Genomic DNA, 24,717 nt, shown 5'->3' with positions numbered 1-24,717 from the left:
TTGTACCTGCATGGGAGACCTGGAAGAAGATCCTGGCTCCTGCCTTTGGATAGGCCCAGCTCCAGCTGTTACAGCTATTTGGGGAGTGAAATAGCAAATAGAAGACATTTCTGACTCTCTGCCTCAAATAGATAACATCTGTTTTTTAAAAGTGGTGAAAATTTTTAAATGTTAATAGAATATTATAAAAATATTGGCCAGTATATTTGACAATTAAAATGAAGTGGAAAAATTCCTCAAAAAGCAACCAAACCTCACCCCAAGACACAACTAGTATGGCCTGTTTATTAAAGAAACCAAATTTATTGTTAAAAGCCTTTCCACAAAGGAAATTCCAGGCCCACATGGCCTTGCTGAGGAATTAACCAAGTATTTAAGAAAAAAATGCCAATTCCACACAAACTGCTCTAGAAAATTACTCTGAGGCCAGCACTATCGTGGTAATGAAACCAGACAAACGTATTACAGGAAACTATAGTCCAACATCCTCCCTGAACATACCTGTAAATGCAAAAATGTTAGTAACAAGATTAGAAAATGGAATCCATTAACATACAGAGATAATATTTCATGACCAAGCAGGATTATCCCAGGATTACAAGATTCATTTAACATTCAAAAAACAAGCATAAATTGTCATATTAAAAAAACTGTAAAAGGATAAACATATGGTTTTCCCAATAGACAAGGAAAATACATTTGACAAACATCCAATATCTAGTTCTTAGGAAGAGAAGGAAATTTTCAACAAACAGCATCACAGAAAACAGCTAAAAATCATACTTAATGGTGAAATGCTGAATATTTTTTCCCTATAATAGGGACCAAAATAAAGTCTGTTCCTACAACTGCTATTCAGAATTTCTTTTTTTTTTTATTTATTTTTGAACAGGCAGAGTGGACAGTGAGAGAGAGAGAGAGAGAGAGAGAGAGAGAGAGAGAAAGGTCTTCCTTTGCCGTTGGTTCACCCTCCAATGGCCGCCGCGCTGTGGTCAGCGCACTGCGCTGATCCAATGGCAGGAGCCACATACTTATCCTGATTTCCCATGGAGTGCAGGGCCCAAGTACCTGGGCCATCCTCCACTGCACTCCCGGGCCATAGCAGAGAGCTGGCCTGGAAGAGGGGCAACCGGGACAGAATCTGGTACCCTGACCGGGACTAGAACCCGGTGTGCCAGCGCCACAAGGCGGAGGATTAGCCTAGTGAGCCGCGGCGCCGGCTCTATTCAGAATTTCAATGGATGTTCTGGTCACTGCAATAAGGTAAGAAAGAAAAGGTATCCAATCTGGAAAGAAGAAATAAAACTATAGTTATTTAATTACATGACTGGCTACACAGAAAAGTTGGACAAAATCTACTAATTTATTAAGTTTATAGAAAAGTCGCCAGATGCCAAGACCAACACACAAAAGTCAAATAGCAATCACATAGAACAAAAACCAGAAAACTAAAAGATAATTCAATAGAAATTATTCAATTTGAAAAGTTGCTCATAGAAGAAAAAGGATAAAGGTAACTTAGAACAAGAATGAAGAAAAGTAACATAAGAAGTTTATGTCAAACTGTTAATGAACTTTTAAAATTGTTTTCAACAGAAGCAAAAGTTATAATATTCTCAGCGTATAGAAGTAATATTAAAGATAACTTCATCGGGGCTGGTGCCGTGGCATAGCAGGTAAAGCTGCCGTCTGCAGTGCCAGCATCCCATATGGGCGCCGGTTCAAGACCTGGCTGCTCCACTTCTAATCCAGCTCTCTGCTATGGCCTGGGAAAGCAGAAGATGGCCCAAGCCCTTGGGCCCCTGCATCCGTGTGGGAAGACCTGGAGGAAGTTCCTGGCTTCACATCAGTGCAACTCCAGCCATTGGGGTGTGAACCAGTGGACGGAAGACCTCTCTCTTTCTCTCTCTGCCTCTCCCACCTCTGTGTAACTCCGACTTTCAAAGTAAATAAATCTCCACAAAAGAAAAAAAAAAAAGACAACATCATAAAGGTTGTGGGATAAAGCAATTTTGGTGATAGTAAGATATCTAAACTCCACTTGAGAGATAAAACGTTGATGCTAGTGGTGATTTCTGGGGCAATCGGTTAAAAAAAAAACTAAACGATAAAGTAAAAAGCACTGAAGATAAATTAGATACTAAAAAACTGAAGCAAAGTATCTTCTCTGACCTACAGCTGGAAATCCAGAAGATAAAGAGGAAAAACTGCTAGCATTTGGTTATTACACAGTAAATTTCTAAATAATCCAAAGGTCAAGGAAGAAATGGAAAGAGGACATATTAATTTACCTGAATGAAAATATAATACACCAAATTTGTAAGACAAATTTGTAAAACAGCACAGAGAAATTTATAGCAATAAATGTTAACAGTTAAGAAAGGTCTCAGATCAATAATTTTAGCTTCCACCTGATAAAAAAGACAAAATGAACCTAAAGTCAGAATGAGGAAATAGAAATCAGTAAACACAATAGAAAAAAAACAAATGAAATAAGCAACCAAAGTTGCTTTTATTTTCACAAAGATGAATACAATTGGCCCAGCTGTTTATTAGTAAATTCCACAAAATACTTAAACAAGTTAAACCAATTAATTAATATGGTACATAAGACCAATATTATTCTTATATCAAAAGCAAAGACATTATTCATAGAACGCACAGAAACCAATCCCTCATGAACACAGATGCAAAAATCCTGAACAATCAGCAAGTCAAACCCAGAAATAAAAATATAAAACCAAGTTGAGTTTATTCTAAGGATACGAAGCTGGTTCACTATTTGAAACTCATATCAATGAAATCCATCATATGAACGATTTCTAAAAAAAGGAAAATCATTTAACCTTATCAGTTGATGCAGAAATAACATTGGCTAAAACTGAATACACATTCATGAAGGAAAAACAAAAATTCTTAGTAAACTGGGAATAGGAGGAAACTCCTTTAGCCTAATAAAGAGCATCTGCCAAAAAACAGTAACTAACATCATACTTAGCAGGAAAACAGTGAATATTTTCCTTCTAAAAACACAAACACACAATAAAACTGCACATCAATACATGTAAAAACCGGTGAAACTGAAAAGTTAACATGTCACCCCATGAGAAGCTATATGAAGAGTACATGAGACAGATTTTTTTTTCAAGTTCATGAGTCTATACTTATTGTAAAATAAAAAGTTTAAGGAAGAAAACTTCTAAAAGAAATCAAAGGAAAAAAATCTTCATGATTCAGATTTAGGCAAAGTTTTTATGTATGATTACTAAAATACACGATCCGTAACAGAAAATACACTGGACTTCACCAAAATTTCAAACTTTCGCTCTGTAAAAGTTCCTATAAAGACCAAAACATGAGTCACAGAATGGGAAAGCTACAAATCTCATCTGACACAGGACTTGCTTAAGAATACAAGCTCATGGGGCTGGCGCCATGGCTCACTTGCTTAATCCTTCACCTGTGGCACTGGCATCCTGTATGGGCACCAGTTCTTGTCCCGGTTGCTCCTCTTCCAGTCCAGCTCTCTGTGGTGGCCCGGAAAGGCAGTGGAAGATGGCCTAAGTGCTTGGGCCCCTGCACCCACATGGGAGACCGGAAGGAAGCACCTGGGACTGGCTTCGGATCTGAGCAGCTCTGGCCGTAGCGGCCATTTGGGGAGTGAACCAACAGAAGGAAGACCTCTCTGTCTCTGTGTCACTGTCTGTAACTCTACCCGTCAAATACATTAAAAAAAAAAAAAAAATACAAGCTCAACATCATGTCGAATTCAACAGTCAGAAAACAGCAATCCTACTAGAAATGGGCAAAATATTTATACACCACCCCAAAGATAGAGAGATGGGATTGGGGGGGGGGGGACTTAAGATGCTGTGCATCACTGACCATCAAGGAAATTCACATTTAAAACAAGATGCCACTAGACATATTAAGGATAAAAAATTTTAAAAATATAATAATGCAAAATGCTGGCAAGACTCCGGAGCAAGTGGATCTCTCAGCCTCTGGTACAGAGATATATAAAATAGTGTAGCCATTCTGGAAGATACGTGTGCAAGTCTAACGTACTTATATGATCCAGCAAATGTACTCCTCAGGATTTGTCCTAGAAAAACATCTGTTCAAACAAAAACCTATACACAATGCCCACTGTGGCTTTCTAATAGCCCAATCTGGAAATAATCACACACTTCTTTGACAGATGAATGGATAAACAATGTTCATCCAGACAATGGACTATCACTCAGCAAAAGACATAATGAACTTTTGATGGACAAGTTGGATGGATCATAAGTGCATTATGCTCAGTATAAAAGGTAACAAAAGGTAAAGCATATGAGTCCATTGAGTCCATTTATGTAACATTCGTGAAGTGACAAAATTATAGTGATGCAAAACAGATCACCAAGGGTGCAGGTATTAAGCGGAAATGAATTTTCTTCGGGGTGATGAAATGGCTTTATGCTGTGGTTATCGTCCTCATAGTAACTAGGCAGTTACTTCAGTATAGTTACTATAAGTAACTATATTCTATATACTACAAGTAATTATACTGGAGTATCTATTACTGTAATCTTCACGTAACTGTAGATCAAAAAAAATTCAAGAAACAACTGATGAAGTTGGACTAAAATATGTAATAAGGTCAACAGTATAATTTCAACATCAATTCCAGGTTTCCTCCTTTATAACAAACCATAGAATCTCAAAAACATTTATCACCGGGCAACAGAAGCCAAACATAAGAATATATACTGCGTAACTTAAGGACATGCGATGCTAACCTACACTGGTAAGAATTAGAACAGTGGTCACCCACATGACTCAAAAAGGTACGCTCTGATCTTAACTGGGTGTGTACATGTACATAAACTCACTTATAGTCAGTCAATTTCCCTGGACAGTTTACCTCAATTTAAAATAGATTTGTACTTTTTGAATCATAGTGAGAGATTGCAACAAAGAACTACTAGAAATTAGATAACCAAACAAAAATGTTTTAACTTTCTCCTTAAAGATAGTGTTCAGGGTTGGCCTTGTGATGCAGCAGGTTAAGCAACCACCTGCAGCATTCCCATCCCACTGGTTTAAATCCCGGCCACTCCACTTCTGATCCAGCTCCCTATTAATGTGCCTGGGAAAGCAGTGGAGGATAGCCCAAGTTCTTGGGCACTTGGGACCCACATGGGGAGACCCAGATAGAGTTCCAGGCTCCTGGCTTCAGCCTGCCTCAGTCACAGCTGTTGCAGTCCTTTGGAGAGTGGAGAATCTCACTCTCCTTCTGTCTCTCCCTCTCTCTCCATAATTCTGCTTTTCAAATACAGAATAATTTTTTTAAAAATATTTGCTCATCTTTTATTAAATACATTTCTGTTAGTAAGGCCAACTTTTCATAAGTAACATGTAATTATTTACTGATAGTGAATAGGCCCAATTTTTAAAAATATTGTCCTTATAATCAGCATCACCTTATTCAAACTGTCATTACTAATTTTTTAAGTCTTTTTTTTAATTTAGTTGAGAAACAGATAGTAGAGACAGAAAAAGAGGTGCTGCCATCTGCTGATTCCCTCCCCAAATGCTCACAACACCCAGGGCTAGGCCAGGTGGAAGCCGAGAGACAGGAACTAATTTCGGGAATCCCATGGTGGGTGGCAGGGACCCCAGTTCTTGGACCAGTTACCTGTTGCCTCCCAGGGTTTGCCTTATTTAGCAGGATGCTGGATTCAAGATCATAGCCAGGACTCGAACCCTGGAATTACATGGGATGCAGGCACCCCAAACGGTATCTTAACTGCTAAGCCAAATGCCTGCCCACCCACCCGCAATTTAGTAATTTCACAACAGATTTTCTTCCAGTCACTACGTAGACAGTTTTCTGTCTTCCATTTTGATTCTTACTGGCTAAGTCCTTTAGAAAAATGGTGAGTAGTAACCAGCAGAACCCAACCTGGATGCTCAAACACTGTTTAGAATTTTTTCAATTGTCATGTCAAGATTTACCTATGACTCCTCTCTGATCTTTGAATTATTTTGGTATCAATGTTACATTACTTAACACTAAATTAGAGACTTTTCTTTCCTTATATATTCTCCATAGCACTCTGTAAAGGCTGAGTATCCCTCTCTGAAATGCTGGGACCACATGTGTTTCAGACTTCATGTTTTTTGGGGGGAGTGTGGTGAAGGAGGAGGGCTGGAATGTTTGTATACACTTCACTGACAGCAGCCTTAACTCAAACATCTGAAATGTTCTAAAATCAGTTTCAGGTTCTGGAACATCAAGAATTCAGATTTTTTGATTAGGGATGTTTAACTTGTCTACAAATTATTAATTTCTTCAAAGTTTGATAGAATCTACCTGTGATGGTCAGTTTCATAACTCAACTTGCCTAGGTGCCCAGTTATTCAAGCAAATACTGGTCTAGATATTGCTGTGAAAGTATTGCGCAGATTTACGTAAAGGATTTCATCTGAAATAATTTGGATGGGCATGGTGCAATCAGATGTAAGGTCCTAAGAGCAGAACTGGTATACTTCTGGAGAATTCCACTTCTTAACCACAGCTTCTGCTCATAACCAGGAGCCCCAAAGCCTGCTTCTCCTGGCAGCCTGTCCTGCTCCTCAAATTTTAGATTTGCCCAAATGACCCAATCACATAAGCCAACTTTTTGCAATAAATCTCTTAAAATAGATTACACAAAAAGAAAAGAAAAAAATGAAGAAACAGAAGGAAGGAAGGAAGGAAATAGATTAGGTAAGATTAGATGGATACATGCTTATTTCCTACCTCACTGATATTCCACCTATTGCGGAGAGGGGACGGTGGCAGGAGGGGTGTAGTTAGCTATTGATCCAATTGTTTAGGCACTTTTTACTTCTTCTTAGTTCCTTCTCATTTGAAAGGCAGAGAGACAGAGATGTTCCATTTGCTGGTTGACTCTCCAAATGGCAGAGATAGCCAGGGTTAGGCCAGACTCAAGCCAGGAGCTCAGAACTCACACAGGGTCTTCACGTGGGTGGCAGGGATACAAGTATTTGAGTACATCACTGCTGCCTCCCAGGGTATAAATTAGCAAGAAGCTGGATCAGAAGAGAAGCCAGGACTCATCTAGGTTCTCTGAAATGGATGTGGGTGTCCCAACTGCTAAACAAAATACCAGGTCCTTTTCTTTATTCTTGAGTCATTTGTAATTTTAGTAGGTTTGTTTCTCAAGGACACTACCCACTTTATCTAAATTTTAAAAGCCGTGATGTAAAGGTGTTCATGTGACTTACCTCGCATACCTGTAGTTGTATCTTATTTTCATTTGTCAGGGATAGACAAATTTCTGTTAAGGACTAGGGTATAAAGACTATATTGTTCGCAAGTTGCATACCATCTCCGTCATCTGCCATGTATATATTTTTTTCCCTAATACCCCTTTTAAAATGTTAACTACTCCTAACTACTCCTAACTTTCCAGGTTTGGCCCACAAGCCTCAGTGGCTGAATGCTGTGCTATCCTGTGATTTGTGATTTCTGTTTCCTTAGCTTTGCCAGAAGCTGCCATAAGATGAGGAAAACAGAGCTTGAAGGAGGAACTCCAAATACGGATGAGGGGAAAAGGACAGATTAGAAGGGAGCCCTTCCAGCTTTCATGGGGCTTGGAAGGACTGAGTAAAAGGGATGATTCCAAGAGGGCTCCCATTTTCCTGCCAGTGAAATGAGAAGACCACTCATTGAGAACACAGAGCAATCCGAGTGCTTGTGAAATACCTTCTATAGCAGGAAGTTTACATCTACTTGAGCAAACAAAACCAGGACTACCTCCACACCCTTTTCTTTTCTCCTATAGCATAAATCCTAATTGGGCTCCAATTATTAGCACTGTAACTACTGAATAAATTAGAACAAGTATTCTGATACACTGATCTATTTTATGAAATCAATTTCAAAATTTTATCTCTTCCTTTGCCCTATATAGTTTTAATGGATACAAGCTTTCACGTGTTCTGATGAATCTACTTTTTGATCTGTAAACCTTACAATGGTCTTTACATAATTAAAAGCATGATTTTTTAATCAGTTCCTTGAATACAGGCATAACTTTGCAATATTAAGTCAATTTTCCATAAGGAAATTGTACTAGAAATTTACTTACACTATGTATTCTAAGTTAAATTGCTCCCAATAATTCTTTCTGATCATTCTTATAAAACCTACTGAAGTGAAGAAACAATTCTAGAATTCCAGTAATATTGATTTCATTTTCCAAACTCTTGATGTTAAATCAGAAATAACTTTTCTGATTTAATTTACAGAAGTAAATTCTGATAAAGATTTTCTCATCTGGAAGTCCACCAACCACTAAATATTAACTATTAATTTTAATCTTATACATTATTTCAAAGCTATCTTCCACAGCAGAAACATCATAGACATGCAAAGTTTTATTCATAAAGTTACAAAGTGATTCCCTTAATGTCAAAGTGGTACATACTATGCCAGACATTTCTACAGGGTCTGCCCTCCCCCCCTCAATCAAATTATGAAAGTATGCTACTACACAGACACATGAATTTATACTGAAATAAAGAATCAGGATAACACTGCCAGGGTAAATTTCCAAAGCTCTAACTTCAACATTCTATCATCACCTGAAAGTCAATTTTCACCTTTTTCACTGGCTGAATTTGTTAGCTCAGATTCTGCTCAGGGGCTCATGTGTTCTCACAATATGGCAGTACCAGATTACAAGGCTCCTGACAACAGCACTTGCTAGGAATCCACAAAGCTAACAGTGCAACAAGCCAGAGGATTATAGACTCTTTCATAGAGAGTGATGAGATCCATACATGACAAGGTAAACCTTTTCAGTGATGAAAATATTCTGATTTGATGAAGTTGACTCTTATTTAAGACAATTCCACTTTTTTTTACTTCCTAGTTATACTTGTTCCTGAAGAACATCTTTGTGCTGTTTACTTTAAAGGAAAAACAAGAAAAATGCCTGTATTAAAACTGCAGAAGTTCTCATTAGCAACAGTTTCGATCTTTAAGTCCCTCTTGTTTATTAGCTACCCAAAGCCTCAAATGGAAAGGCCCCAACAGATGGCATCACATGCAACAGCTGGACCCAGCTCCCACTGCTACTTTCTCCCTACTTGATTCCACCAGGAAGCCAGAGACTCCAGTTCTCTCCAGAAGAAAGACAGGGACACGCGTGACCAGATGCCCACATTTTTGCCAGCTTGCTCAGACCTTTGTGCTATAAAGACAGTAAAACCAGCAAACTAAGTGAGGAGTAACGATCCTTTCACCTTACTCCCTTCAAGTCATACTTGAACTGACAAAAAGGGAAATCAGCCGGCGCCGCGGCTCACTAGGCTAATCCTCCGCCTAGCGGCGCCGGCACACCGGGTTCTAGTCCCGGTCGGGGCGCCGGATTCTGTCCCGGTTGCCCCTCTTCCAGGCCAGCCCTCTGCTGTGGCCAGGGAGTGCAGTGGAGGATGGCCCAGGTGCTTGGGCCCTGCACCCCATGGGAGACCAGGAAAAGCACCTGGCTCCTGGCTCCTGCCATCGGATCAGCGCGGTGCGCCGGCCGCGGCGGCCATTGGAGGGTGAACCAACGGCAAAGGAAGACCTTTCTCTCTATCTCTCTCTCTCACTGTCCACTCTGCCTGACAAAAAAAAAAAAAAAAAAAAAAGGGAAATCAGTAGTAGACATTTTCCTTCCCATACGCTAGCCTGCCTCTGGCCCTGACGCCAGAAGATGAGGGCAATGAGGACCACAGATCTTCCTAAGGACCACAGATCTTCCTAAGAGCCCTCTCAGGGAAGTATTTTGATTCCATTTTGCAGATAAAGCAGTGGAGGCCCACAGAGGTGAATTAACCCAAGCTTTTGAAACACTGGCAATGCCAAGTTTGTGTAATCCAGGTCCCAAATCCTCCATGAACCACCAGCAAGAACATGATGGGGGGGATGGGGTGCAGTTTGGCCTTGTCAACATACAAGTTGAATTCCAGTTACTGAAGGATGGAAACAAGTCTTAGATAACCTAACTGCCTATTTCAGCAGCATCAATTGGAAAAAGCATCAAACTCCTTACCTCATAGTTAATATTTTTGTTCAGAAAGTAAAGTCAAATGGAATTCTGATTCTGAATCCCACAATGGCAAAAAATATTTTCAAAAAAGAATGCGGGGGTGGGAGGCAGACGCTGTGGCATAGCGGAATAGGGGTAAAACCATCACCTGCAGTCCTGGCATCCCATAAGGCACCAGTTCAAGTCCCAGCTGCTCCACTTCTGATCCAGCTCTCTGCTATGGCCTGGGAGAACAGTGGAAGATGGCCCAAGTGCTTAAGCCTCTGTACCCATATGGGAGACCTGGAAGAAGCTCCTGGCTCCTGGCTTCAGATGGGCACAGCTCTGGCTGTTGTGGCAATCTGGGGAGTGAACCAGTAGACGTAGGACCTCTCTCTCTGCCTCTCCTTCTCTGTGTAACTCTGACTTTCAAATAAATAAGTAAATCTTTAAAAAAAAAAAAAAACACTCTTATAGGCAGCCAAGTTAAGAATGATTGCATGAAACAGTTAAGTTTACCGAGTTCAGAGACTGTGACTATTTGTAACTCCAACTCCTAGCATACGGTAAACATGCAATAAAACTGTTATGACATGCATATTTAAAATAGTTCCAGTATTTCATAAGCAGATATTTATTCTGTTAACAAATGTTTATTAGGCACCTACTACATAGCAATCACCATGCTAGGGACTGTGTATACAGTGATGAGTAAGAGAGGTAGGCTCCTTATTCTGCAAACACATTTGAAAATCGACATTTCAATTAAGCACCCTTAGATAATTAACATATCCTTCGATCTGTAAAAACTTCCCTGTAGGGGCCTAAGCTGTGGCTTAGTGGGTTAAGCCTGCATCCCATGACCACTGGTTCTAGTCCCTGCTGCTTCTCTTCAGATCCAGCTCTCTGCTATGGCCCGGAAAAGCAGTGGAGGATGGCCCAAGTGCTTGGGCTCCTGCACCCACGTGGGAGACCAGGAAGAAGCTCCTGGCTTCAGATCAGCCCAGCTCCAGCCATTGAGGCCATCTGGGGAAAGAATGAACGGAAGATCTTTCTCTTGTCTCTCCCTCCCTGGCTCCCTGGGCTGTAACTCTACCTCTCAAATAAAATCTTTTATTAAAAAAATTCTCTAATAATTCTTTAGCAAAAACACAAAGTGCAATAGTTAACATGTTCTTAATTTCCCCCTCAACCTCCTTATTTTAAAATGCAAAAATAATACGGGGTTGTGAGAAAGAATGTAAAGTTGAATATCAACATTCTTTTAAGTAGACCAAACAAAATTGTGCCCTGATATCAAGTACAAGGTAGTATTTCTCATATTTTTGACGTCTGTAAATTTAGATCTCTACAAATACACATTAACATCCCTAAGCAAAAATAATGATGCTACTATAGTCAATCTGAAGTAATTCTTTTCTGTGTTTATAATCATGTAAATGAAGGTCTGAAGTAACCTTAGCAGTTATCTGATATATCTCACTCTCCCTACCTCACAGCCTCAAATTTCAGCATTTAAAATTGATTATTGGCAAAGTCTGGAACAGTGAGTGAGTCCTACTAACAGCCAAATTTGGTGTTTATTCCCAGCAGCCTCCCTGCTGGTAGGCAAGTGAGTCCCTACCGCCAAGAGAAAATTAACTGGCCTGTCCTTTCTGGTCATCTAGCCTCTAATTGAAGAGATGGTGAAATCCGCTGAAAAAAATATTTACTGTATACTACACAGGCAGGACACTGCCTTTCTCAAGATTACAGTTTTCATCTCAAACTGTTAAAGAGACACATACCATCTATAGGTTTCATTTTATTTATGTCTTAAAGATATATTTATTTGAAAGGCAGAGTGATACAAGACAGAGGGATTTATCTTCCATGTGACCGTTCACTCCCTCAAATGGTCACAACAGCTGGGGCTGTACTAGGCTGAAGCCAGGAGCCAAGAATTCCATGCAGGTCTCCCTTGTGGGTGGCAGGGACCCAAGGATCTAAACCATCATCCACTGCTTCTCAGGTAGAGAGCTGAATGGGAAGTGGAGCAACCAGGACAAAAATCATCATTTCAATATGGGATGCAGGCATCCCAAGTGCTGGCTTAACCCACTGTGTATTTTTCAAGGAAAAAAACTTAGGTCTAGAATAAAAGAAACAATATAAACAGATTGTATGATATTTTGGTGAGTTTTTAAAATCTTAAATATTAAAATTTTTTTGAAGACTTGAGGATGGTTATAATTAGGGAAAGTCTCCTAAGAAACTGACTTTAAAATGAATTGTAAAAAATGAGCAAGCATTAGATTTGGGGATGAGGGAGAGAGGGAAAGTTTAGAGAAAAGGAATAGCATGTGCTTAGTATTAAAAAAAAAAACGCACTGATAGGGTTATTGTAGGTATATCTTAAACCAATGTTATTCAAATGTTCTGACCATAACCTCTCAATAATTTAACGGAGATGGGACACACGCCTGTGTATGTGCATACATGTGTGCAAGGACCCTTTCCTATCTGACTCAACACTACCTGAACTCACTGTGCAAACTAAGGTTCCCAGTAGAGTCAGACAACTTGTTTTTTGGATCAAGCTGATCTTCCTGTGACAGGGAATGCTGGAGCACTCACATCTGCAACCTTCTCAGGACTGCCCTTGGGCAATGGTAATCTTTTACAGTTTCCCCTGCTTCCAGCTCCTACAGGTAACCAGCGGCTGACAGAGGGCATAAAGCTCAGCTCCGTTGCCCATGAGACAGGACAGACTTTGTACTTTGTGGGTGCACCAGAACTAACTAGCTAAGACCAGCTGCTACATTTTGAGTAAGACTTGGCTCCTGGGTAGCTACCTTGTTAAGCCACATCTTTGGACACCTGCATTCCACATTAGAGTGCCTGGGTTAGAATCCTAGCTCCACTTCCAATCCAGTTTCCTGCTAATTGCACTCTGGAAGGCAACAAGTATCACAGCTCAAGTCCTTGGGATTCTGTCACCTATGTGAGGTATCCGGGTCATGCCTCAAAAGACAGCCCTCTCAGGAGGGTCTTTATAAAAGCTGAGCTTGGCTCAGTCTCCCTCTGCCCCCTGGATCACCACATGATTGTTCCTCCCCTCGCACTCCACTAACCCTCTCCCAGCCTCACCAGTTAGCTGAACCAGAGGGACTTGCCCTATTTTAGACTGTGAACCTTCAAAACTGTGAGGCCCTACAATAAGCCTTCCTTCACAGGTAGCTCACCTTTGATAAGTAGTTGTAGTGAACAAAAAGCTGACTAATGCAACAGCCTTCCCTGAAACCACATCCTAACCCTTCACTCTCCTGTTCGCCTTACTCCCTTGCTTTTCCCCCTAAGGGCACTCCATTAATGAATCACTCAAATGTAAAACACAAAAGAGGAACCCACACGGAGTGACCAGATATTGTTCTGCAATAGTACACCAAAATAAAAAGAACCAGGACGTCTCAGAAAACGGGCCAAGTGGCAAGCCAGTGACATCCTATGTGAAGAAAGAAAAAATGCTCCCCAAAATGGGAAACTACCCCCAAAGCTCCAGAAGCTAGATAAAGAAATTCGCTGGCCAAATTGTAAATAGTTTGAAAACAAAAATAATTAGGTCGGGGCCAGCGCTGTGGTGTAGTGGGTTAACGCCCTGGCCTGAAGCGCCCACATCCCATATGGGCACTAGTTTGAGACCCGGCTGCTCCACTGCCAATCCAGCTCTCTGCTATGGCCTGGGAAAGCAGCAGAAGATGGCCCAAGTGCTTGGGCCCCTGCACCTGCATGGGAGATCTGGAAGAAGCTCCTGGCTTCAGATCTGCACAGCTCCAGCCTTTGCGGCCAACTGGAGAGTGAATCATCAGATGGAAGACCTCTCTCTCTGCCTCTTCTCTCTGTGTTAAGTCTGACTTTCAAATAAATAAATCTTTTAAAAAAATTATGTGCAGTAACAAGTATAAACCATTGAAAAAATAGTCACTCATGAGTCCTATGTTGGTTTTTCATCAGCGTATCTACATACCTGACACAGGATACTCCAACCTCTGGAAATCCTACTCTTCAAAGCCCAGATCCGCCGTTTCATTGCTCCATGAATTCTGACCCAATCGCTGAACCACAAACTGGTCTGATCATTATGCACTGTGGAATTCCTTTGCACTTCTACCAACTCCACCACTACCATTAACCTCTGTGCCTCCGTTTCCTCATATGTAAAAGAAATCAAAGGTCATTGAGACTACTTAGCTTGATTTTAAAAAGTGGTTCAATGAACACTATGCGTGTATTTTGTCCTCTGGGGGTCCCAAAAGTGTCTTTTCCACTTCGGAATCTCCAAATGGTTTGGAGCCATATCACCATCCAACACCTTGAGGCTTTGTATTTATAAAATGAAAGGAATTGGGAAAGGGGGGTGGCGGGGCTCAGGTTAAAGGCCCAGCATGCAGTGCTGGCATCTCATAAGGGCACAGGTTCCAGTCCCGGCTGCTCAACTTCTGATCCAGCTCCCTACTAATGCTCCTAGGAAAGCAGTGGAAGACGGCCCGAGTGCTTGGACCCCTGCACCCGCATGGGAGACCGGGAAGAAGCTCCTGGCTCCTGATGGGCTCAGCTCTGGCGTTTGCGGCCACTGGGGGAGTGAACCAGCAGATGGGAGACCTCTGTCTCTAGCTCCCTCTGTAATTATTTCAAATAAGTAAAATAAATCTTTAACAGCAACAACAACAACAACAAAAAGGAGTGGGCAGATCAATCACCGTCCCCCCAGGAGGCTTCTGTATCTACACCCTTGCATAAACTGCCTCAACGCCCAAGACGCAGGTGTGGTTCTGCGAGGAGGCGCCTTAGAGTAACAGAACTCTGCAGCAAAGGCAAGCAGGAGGAATCACGACAGTCAGAACATTTCAGAGCCTGGGGACCCCTTCCCCGAGAGACGACTCGCCACAGGAATGGACCCTCGAACCGCCGTGTCTGAGGACGAGCCGGGGGTCCGGGAATTCCCAAAGACAACGTGAACTCGAGCTCCGGCTCCAGTACGAAATGTTGCTGGGTCAAAGGTGCCTACACCATCCAATGTCTAGTCTGGGCCCTAAGGAGCGAAAATGACGACGAAGAAAGCCGTCTGAGCCGAGGAGGGAAAAGTCTGTTTGCCGCAAACGGACCACAGTTCCAACAACAAAACCCAGAGCCCCTCACCTAACCCTAACCTCGCCCGAGAGAAGCAACCAGGGCCGGCTGCGAACCCCACGGCAGGAGCCGGCGGTGAAGGCAGTGTGCGAAAGCGGCGCGACCTCAGATCGGACCTTGCCCAGCCCGGACGCCCGCGGCACCAGCCCGGCGTCCCGCTGCAAACCACGCATCAACCCCCGTACCTGCGGGGTCGAGCGCCATCGCGGCGGGCAGGGAACGCGCGGCGCCGAGGCTCCGGGGAAGGGGGCGGAGAGGGGAGGAGCCCGCGCCTGACAACACGTGCGGCCGCCCGGAGGGTCCCGCGACCGGAGCCCCAGGATGGAGAGAGGAGGGGCGACACACGCAGCGGGGGAGGAGCGCAATGCCCTTAGCGAGGACCCCACGAGCCCTTTTATCGCGTCCGCTACTTCCTACTTCCGCTGCCCGTTACGCCTGCGCCGCCTTGGCCCCGCCCACAACCCGGTAACTAGGGTGGAAGCCGACTCCCCGCGGGAGCGACCCGGGGAGGGGGCGTGGCTGCGCGTGCGCCGTGGGGGCGGGCGCTTCGGGGCGCGCGCAGCCTCCGTTTGGCCTGAGCGAGCACCCGGGGATAGCCGCGTGGGCTGGAGCTGGGTTTAGGGGGTTTGCTGACAGCGCTCCCTTTGGCCACCGCTTTCTAAGCCCGAGCCTCCCACGCTGTATCTGCGAACCGGCTGAATCATCTCGTTTTTTCATTCATTCATAAACTGCACGCCAGCCAGGCTGCAGACGGGGTTCTGCGTCCTAGGGGGAAATAACAATAAAAACAGGGTCCTTCTCCGGGGGTGGGGGTGGGGGGCAGTGCCTGCAGGGGAGCGCTGTGAAATGCGGAGGTAGCGTGCTGTCACGGTTTCTCCCCCACATCCGCGGCCTGGGGCGCTCGATAATAAGAGCTAGGGGTCCCTCGGTTTTGTGACATAGCATTTTGGGGGCGGGGGATCGTTTCAAACCGACTCCGTGCATTCGGCCTGTCCTCCCTAGACTCCCCCTACCGCTCTTCACAGAAGGAATTTTCGGGAGTGGGGCGGGGGCGGCGGCCACGCAGGCTCAGCTGCCCCGGCTCCCACGCAACCTTCGCGGGGCGCCTGCCTCTCCAGTCCACCTTGAACCTGCTCGAGGCTCCTGCGGCTGGGGGCAGATGGGACAGATGTTTAGAAAAACAAGGAGCAGCTGCCTCTTCCCTGCAAGGGATTCAGGGCTTTCAAAACGATCCCCTCCCCTCCTACCTGCGGTCCCTCCTCCCCTGCTGCTGCTTCCGCCTGGTCAGTTGGCAGAAGAGCGGAGCCCTGGAGCCGGGCTGGGAAAGTGGGTCTCGGCTCAGCAGGTCTTCCGTTTAAGGGCCTAGCTGGGCATTAGGGCCCCGATTACAGCTGCAGCTTGAGGTGCCAAGGTGAAGAATTAGCGCTTCCTACAGCCAGGCAGGACATCGGGTCCTTTTCTTGCATGCTGTGTAAATGTGCTTAGACCCAATTCGGAAGGCAAAGACGAACCTTCTTGAGGAAGAGGTGGGGTGTAAAGACCCGGCTGATCGAGCTGAAAGACAGGATTTGGTAAAAGTTTTATAAGGCTGTTTTATGAAAGTATGGTGCAGGATGGGTGCAGGTGGAGAGGAGAGAGCCAAGAGGTCTGCAGGCAGTCACTCAGGGGCACGACTGCGTTAGTCTGGGCAGGAGCTGAAAAATGGCTGAGCTGGCATGTGTGGAAATGTAAAACAAAGGGGTAGGTGAGAGAGTAATTGCAAAGAGGAATCTGTGCGTCCTGATGGGGCTTGGGAGACTAGCGCAGGCCGTTCAGAGGATTTCTAGGTGATTCCTTTCCTCATACAAATGAGAACATCATGGCAGTGTGCCCATTCATGTCTAGAATGAGCTGCCCTTGTGGCTCATTATGGGGCAATACCGAGACAGACAGCAATGAGGAAGAAAATGCAGTTACCTGGGGAGAGTGGCAAAGGTTGAACCATGCTTACAGCCTGTGGAGGCAAAAAGAAGTGCTCAGAATGTAGAGTGGACATTCAAAGTACACACACACGAGAGAGAGAGAGAGAGAGAGAGAGAGAGAGAGAATGTGTGTCTCCCTATATTTTTCTTTAAAAAAAAGGATTTTATTTGAGATTTGAGAGGTAGAATTACACACAGAGGGAGAGACAGAGAGAGGGCTTCCATCTGCTGGCTTACTCCCCAGATGGCTGCAAAGGCTGGAGTTGAGCAGATCTGAGGCTAGGAGCTTCTTCAGGTCTCCCACGCAGGTGCAGGGGCCCAAGCACTTGGACCATAGCAGAGCTGGATTGGAAGAGGAGCTGCCGGGACTCGAACTGGCTCCCATATGGGATGCTGGCACCGCAGGCGGAGGCTTAGCCTACTGTGCCACAACGCCAGCCCTCTGTATTTTGCTTAATCTAATATGGAGGCATGTTCAAGCAGAAACCATCATCTTAATTGGTTGTCAGCTCAGTCTTGACTGATGCAGTATGCTTATTTTTTGAAATTGAAGTGGTGAGCCAGCCCCTGCTTGCTTCTAACTGCCCAGTTCTGAAGTAAAGGCTTTCCACGTGTAAATCTGCGCAGCCCTCTCTTTGAGCCACTGAGAATCAAATTTGCAAGACTATTAGAAGCTCCATCCCTACCAGCCTGGAAGAACAGTAACCATGAGTCCCTGGTGGCCCTGTTTTCTGGGCAACATAATTTAGCACCCAGTCCCCACAGCCTGTGCCTTCTCTGACTTGAATGGACTCAACTCTGTGGAGGTCACCATGAAGAAGTCTCCCAGTCTGGATGGCTTACACGACAGAAACTTACTTTCCCACAATCTGAGATCCAGGTCTCAGCAGGATCGGTTTCTTCTGAGGCTTCTCTCCTCGACTTGCATTTCCCTGTGTGTGCATTTTTGCTTTAAGATTTATTTGTTGTTTATCTTTAAAGTCAGAGTTACACACAGAGAGAGGTCTTCCATCTGCTGTTTTACTCCCTACATGGCCACCACTGCCAGTGATGGACCAGGACGAAGCCAGGAGCTTCATTCCTGTCTCCCTTGAGGGTGACAGGGACCCAAACACTAGGTTCATCCTCCACTGCTTTCTCAGGCCATTAGTAGGGAGTCAGATTGGCATTGAAGCAATTGGGACTTGAAATAGCACCTGTATGGGATGCGGCATCAGAGGCAACGGCTTCAGCCCTGTGCCAGCCCCTTCTGTGCCTTCACTCTGTATAAGTGTCCTGATCTTTTTAGGTAAGAACACCAGGTATTTGGGATTGGGGCCCACCCCAATGAGCAAACTAATAACCTCGTTTTAATGAAAACTATCTCATTTAAGATCGTCTCTCCAAATACAGTCACAACTTAAGGGTTTAGAGGTTGGGACTTCAACACAAGCATTTTGCAGGGCATATTAAGCCCATGACAACACTCAGCTTCTCTTCCCTGAATCCCCAAATCACTTGACGAGAGCCCTGGCATCCTGCTTTCATTTCCCCCAGAGCAATATATTTTGTCTCTGTTTTACTTATGGTTGCCTAAGATCTGCTTCAGACTCAACAATCCACCTCAACAAACCCCTGTCTTTTCCTCATTCTCCATGTCTGACCAATCAGAATATGCACATTTTCCTCCTCTTTAATGGATGTTTATTTCACCTGCCAACCACACTGTCCTTAGTCCATGATCTTTCCATTTTTGTAGAAATAATTACAACAGCCTCCTCACTGGCTCTCTGTTCCTACGCATTTTCTCCTCTCACCCATTCTCTCTAATCATTTCATCCATAACAGTAAACATGATTAGTTTTTAATATACAATCTGTAAGTAACAGACAACTTATGGGATTAGAGAATATATTCACAAACCACAACCTGATAAGGAATTAATATCCAAAATATACAAGTGCCTCAATTCACTAACAAGAAAACAACATGATTTTAAAAATGAGCAGAGAATTTAAATAGACATTTCTAAAAAGAAGATGTACAAATGGCCAACAGGTGTGTGAGGGAAAAAACCTCAAGATCACTGATCATTAGGGAAATGCAATTTAAAAACCTATATGAGATATCACCTCATGCCTATTAGAATGATTATTGCAAAAGACAAAAAGTGTGGGTGAGGAAGTATAGAAAAGGGAATATTTGTACACTGTTGGTGGGAATGCAAATTAGTACAGTTACTATGCAAAACAGTGTGAAGTTTCCCTAGTCCCTCAAATAATAAAAACTATCCTTGATCCAGCACTTTGGGGCATATATAAAAATATAAAATCAGTGTGTTGAAGAAACACATACACTCACATATTCATTACAGCATTGTTAACAATAGCAAAGATATGGATTCAACCTAAGTGCCCATCAATGGATGAAAGAAAAATGAAAATGTGGTTTATATAAACAGTGAAATGCTATTCAGCCTCTAAAAATGAAATCCTGGGGCTGCTGTTGTGGCATAGCCAATTAAACTGCCACCTGTGACAGCAGCATCCTATAAGGACACCAGTTAAGAGTCTCAGCTGCTCTACTTTTGATCCAGCTCCCTGCTCATGCATGTGGAAAGGCAGCAGAACACGGCCCGAGAACTTGGGCTCCTGCCACCCACATAAGAGACTGGGATGGAGTTCCTGGCTCATGACTTTGGCCTGGTCCAGGCCAGGCCATTGCAGTCATTCGGAGAGTGAACCAGCGGATAGGAAATCTTTCTCTCTTTCTCTCTGTCTTTCCCTCTCTCTAGGTCACTCTTCCCTTCAAATAAATAAATCTTTAAAAATAATAAAAATGAAATTCTGTGACTTGAGACAACATAGCTGATCCCAGAACACATTATGCCAACTGACATAAGCCAGGTAGAGAAAGACAAATACCACTTACAAATGCAGTGTTAAAAAAAGTCAAACTTAGAGCAAGCATTGTGGAAAGGCAGGTGAAGCCACTGCCTATGATTCTGGCATCCCTTATGGGTGCTAGTTCAAGTTTCTTCTGCTCCACTTCTAATTCAGTGGACGATGGCCCAAGTGTTTGTGCCTCTGGCACCCACGTGGGAGACCCAGATGAAGTTCCTGGATCATGGCTTTCACCTGGCTCCGCCCTCGCTGTAGCAAACATCTGGGGAGTGAACCAGTAGAGTGAAGATGTCTCTGTTTCTTCCTCTCTCTCTGTAACTCTGACATTCAAATAAGTAAATAAATCTCTTTTAAAGAAAAAATCAAACTCGTAGAAATAGTGAGTAACGTGGTGGTTACCTGAGGCTAGTGTTTGGGGGAAATGGGGACAGGTTAATCAAAGGACACAAAATTTCAGAGAGGAATACTTAAATATAGTCATTGCACATCACAATGATTTTAGTTAGTAACATTATATCATATATTTAAGCATTGGTAGGAGTAGATTTTAAGTGTTCACAGTACAAAAATAATAAGTATGTTAAATAGCATGCTGTAGCCCTTCTGCAATGTACACATGTGTGAAACTTTCATGTTGTACACAATAATAAATAAATTTTTACTTGTCAATTAAATGAAAGAATCCTCAGTGGTTTCCTGTATCAATAACATTCAAACAGAAGTCATAAAATCCTTTCCAAATTGGTCCTAGCTTACTTGATTATTATTATTATTTTTTTTTTTTTTTGGACAGGCAGAGTGGACAGTGAGAGAGAGAGACAGAGAGAAAGGTCTTCCTTTTGCCGTTGGTTCACCCTCCAATGGCCGCCGCAGCCGGCGCGCTGCAGCCGGCGCACCGCGCTGATCCGATGGCAGGAGCCAGGAGCCAGGTGCTTTTCCTGGTCTCCCATGGGGTGCAGGGCCCAAGCACCTGGGCCATCCTCCACTGCACTCCCTGGCCACAGCAGAGGGCTGGCCTGGAAGAGGGGCAACCGGGACAGAATCCGGCACCCCGACCGGGACTAGAACCCGGTGTGCCGGCGCCGCTAGGCGGAGGATTAGCCTAGTGAGCCGCGGCGCCGGCCTCTTGATTATTTTTTATAACCAACCTCCCATTCTCTGCAATTTCTGTCACATTAACTTACATGCAATAATTCCTTTTATTAGCTGTGGGGACTTTTCTGTGTACTTTCTTGCAAAAATGGGTAAACATCCCTGTTTAACACAAAAACATGAAGCTGACTGCAGAAAGGGTGTATGGTAGAAAAAGAGCGACTTTGGGACTACCCATTCTTTCTCTGTTACTTTACTGTGTGGTTTTTAATTAAGATATAAATTATGTGCTGTTCAGTAATGAACATAATTATTTGTATAGTTGGATGAGTTTCTATATAAGACTACATCTTGGAACTACCACCCATGCCAAGATACAGAATGTTTCTAGCAACCCAGAAAGTTCCTTGATACCCACTCCTAGGAAAAACTCATCCCTAGTATAACTATTATCTTGACTTCTATGAGCATTGATGTTCAAACTATATATAAGTGTAATCATAGTGTGTAGTCTTTCTCACTTTTCTTGCTCAACTCTGTTGCTACGAGCTTCATTCATATTGTTGTATATATCTAAGTATCTGGTCTTCTCATGGATATTAAGTAAATCAGTTATTCTCCTGAGCCTCAGTTTCCTCATCAGGAAAAATAGAATCCCCCCTGAATGATTGATTTGAGCCTTAACAATGACCTAAAAATAGTGCTGCATGTGTTCGGCCATTCATGAATCACAGCAGTGTTCCTGTGAGGATCATCTCTCAGCTCTTCTGGTTTTGCTTTTGGAAAGCTGCTCCTTTGAACTATTATCACACTATATATAACTTTTAAAATTTTGGGTAATTCAGAGCTACTCTGCCTTAAGGACTAAAATCTATGTAACATTATGTTTAAATCAGTATTATGTGAGATACCCTTCAAATGAACAAAGGAGATTTAGCAGTGTGTCCTATCACTTATCAGGTGAGAAAAAAAAGTGTGAAAAAAATCACCTCTCACCTCTGCAGAGGGCTGTCTATACTTCAGATTTTGTTTTTACCATGTGTTGTTTTCTGGGTGCCTCCTTTGAAACAGACCACAATGTTCTCTGAGGTCAGAGATTCTTATTCTTAAAAAATAAAATAATAAAAGAAATAATAGCACTATGATGAACTTATATGGAATTTCTCTTATTTTGGTCTTGGGCAGGTTCTGTGATCCTCTGTAGAATTTCTCACAAGAGCTGACAAATAACGGGCAAAAACCAGTAGTGCTTTCTATGGTACACTGAAGCTATAATACCAGTGACATTCTATTCAGATGACCAGTTGCACTGAAAACATGGCAAGAAACTTTTGCTCATTTGAGGGAAACACAGTCAGTAAAAACATAATTATCTTACACCATGTCTTTGCACTATTAATCTGAATTAGGACAAACGTCCAGAATTCAGCATCCACTCATCCTCTAAATCAGAGACTTCCCATATATCGTGATCTGTGTGAGCCCGGGGAAATAAGCGTAAGTAAGATGAAGGCCCTGTTGCTAAGAATCTCAAAGTCCAGAAGAAGAGTGACAAACACATGAACAAATAATTATAATCCACTCTGCTAGAAAATGCTGTGGGACCCAGACATGGCAGAAATGAATGCTTAAATTTAAAGTTGGTATTAAAAGTCATTAAATAATCAACAAGAAACAGATAAATGGAGTCCTAATTGCTAATGTTTTACTAGATAGAATATGTGTGGGACAACTTCATGATTCTTGAATATGGTTGACATAGCTAGATTGTCCACTATTATTTGGAGCTACATAAGATCCAAAAAGGGGATGGGGAGATGAAAAGTTGAGAATTGGTATCAAGTTTCAATGCTTTTTTACTAGCATTATGCCCAAATAAAATAATCCCATTTCATTTCCCTGGTATTTAGCAGTCATATACAATGCATTATGTCCAAACAAAGAGCTCTTAAAAACTCACGCTACTATTCCATGAAGCAGATTTTATGTTCTACAGCAAGGAATCCCAAGGGATTGGTGAAAGTCTTCCTACAAAAATGAAAAAGAATATCTTAATTAAGGCATGTAGTTTTTTAGACACCTGCCATTGCACCCTTAATAGACTATACTATATTGCATATATAACTTCTATATGCATTGGGAAATTTAAAAAAATGTGTGTGACTTGCTTTATTGCAATGTTCATTCCATTGCAGTGACCTTGAATCAAACACAGTATCTCTAAGACATGTGGCTTTCAACCTCTTTCTTGTATATTGCCAAAGCCATAGAGTTCAACTATTAGTCTAGCCCATCCTCCATAGGTGTGACAGTTTTATCCTCAGAAGGAAATAATTGTCACTGTCTTGCCTAACTACTCCCAGTAGTCTGGTTTTTCCTTACAGCAGCCTTTCTTAACCTTCATGTGTATTAGAATCACCCAGAGGGTGCTCAGTAAAACATGGACTGCTGGTCCACACACCTTCTGCTAGAGATTCTAACTCTGTTGGGCAGGTATAAGGCTTGAGAATTTTCATTGCTAACCAGTTCCCAGGTGATGCTAATGTACTGATCCTGGGACCATGTTTTGAGAATTACCACCCTATGGATAAGGTTGATCACAGACCTTGCCTCCATCTGGCTTGAATTTACCTATCGTTTTCCCCATCAACAATCTGCATTTGACTCACATTTATCTTACACTCCATCCTCATAATTTTTGCATGTCCTGGAAGACTTCAGACACAGTCATACTGAATGCCTTTATACCTGGAAAAGTCTGTTTCCTACCCAGGTCACATGTTCCTCCTCTCTGCTGCCTTCACTCAGTACTTTGGATTTTTATTTTATTTTATTTTTTAGATTCATTTATTTATTTGAGAGGCAGAGTTACAGAGAGAGGGAGAGACAGAGAAAGGCCTTGCATCCACTGGTTCACTCCCCAAACAACTATAATGGCAGGAGCTGGGCCAATCCAAAGCCAGGAGCCAGGAGCTTTTTCTGGGTCTCCCACATGGGTATGGGAGCCGAACATTTGGGCCACCTTCCACTGCTTTCCCACACCATAAGCAGAGAGCTGTATCAGAAGAGGAGCAGCTGGACATGAACCAGCACCCATATGAGATTCTGCACTGCAGACAGAGGCTTAACCTTCTATGCCACTGCACTGGCCCTGATATCTGCTTTTTTTATTTTAAATAAGACTTTATTTTAATTATTTTTAATTCTTTCTCCATTACTGGACCATGGGGTTAAGCAACCCAGGGTTCATGTCTCACTGTATTTCAGATGATTCACACGGTGTCTGGCCAGAATAGTTGCTTAGTATATGCTAAACTTATGTTTAAATTGAAGTTAATTTTTGTGAAAAAGGTTTATGGGGCGATGGGGCTGGCACTGTAGTGTAGTGGATTAAGCCACTGCCTGTGACACCAGCATCACATATGGGTGGCGGTTCTAGTCCCTGCTGCTCTACTTCCAATCCAGCTCCCTGCTAAAAGGCCTGGGAAAGCAGTGGAAGATGACCTAAGTTCTTGGGTCCCTGCCCCCACGTGAGAGATCCTG

The 24,717-nt window shown here is 43.0% G+C and overlaps 1 protein-coding gene across 4 annotated transcripts in view; it reads right to left on the bottom strand.

Moving 5' to 3' along the window:
• Nucleotides 1–15,709, bottom strand: part of CMC1 (C-X9-C motif containing 1) — a 73,503-nt gene extending 57,794 nt beyond the window's left edge. The window contains exons 1-2 of one of the 4 annotated variants that reach the window (XM_051858907.2): nucleotides 15,425–15,692; nucleotides 14,077–14,259 (exon numbers count right to left, since the gene is read on the bottom strand). Coding sequence is in view for 2 of the 4 variants with exons in the window: in XM_051858908.2 (XP_051714868.1) it covers nucleotides 15,425–15,443 (19 nt within the window). In the remaining 2 variants the exon portion in view is untranslated. Of the gene's footprint in view, nucleotides 1–14,076; nucleotides 14,260–15,424 lie in introns of all 4 variants that reach the window. The other 3 variants (XM_070072883.1, XM_051858908.2, XM_008266086.4) reach the window with 3 other exon arrangements.
• Nucleotides 15,710–24,717: the final 9,008 nt, after the last annotated feature.

Source organism: Oryctolagus cuniculus, chromosome 4, assembly GCF_964237555.1.
Source record: "Oryctolagus cuniculus chromosome 4, mOryCun1.1, whole genome shotgun sequence".
Taxonomy (NCBI): Eukaryota; Metazoa; Chordata; class Mammalia; order Lagomorpha; family Leporidae; genus Oryctolagus; species Oryctolagus cuniculus.
This window is presented reverse-complemented; position numbering and strand designations above follow the sequence as displayed.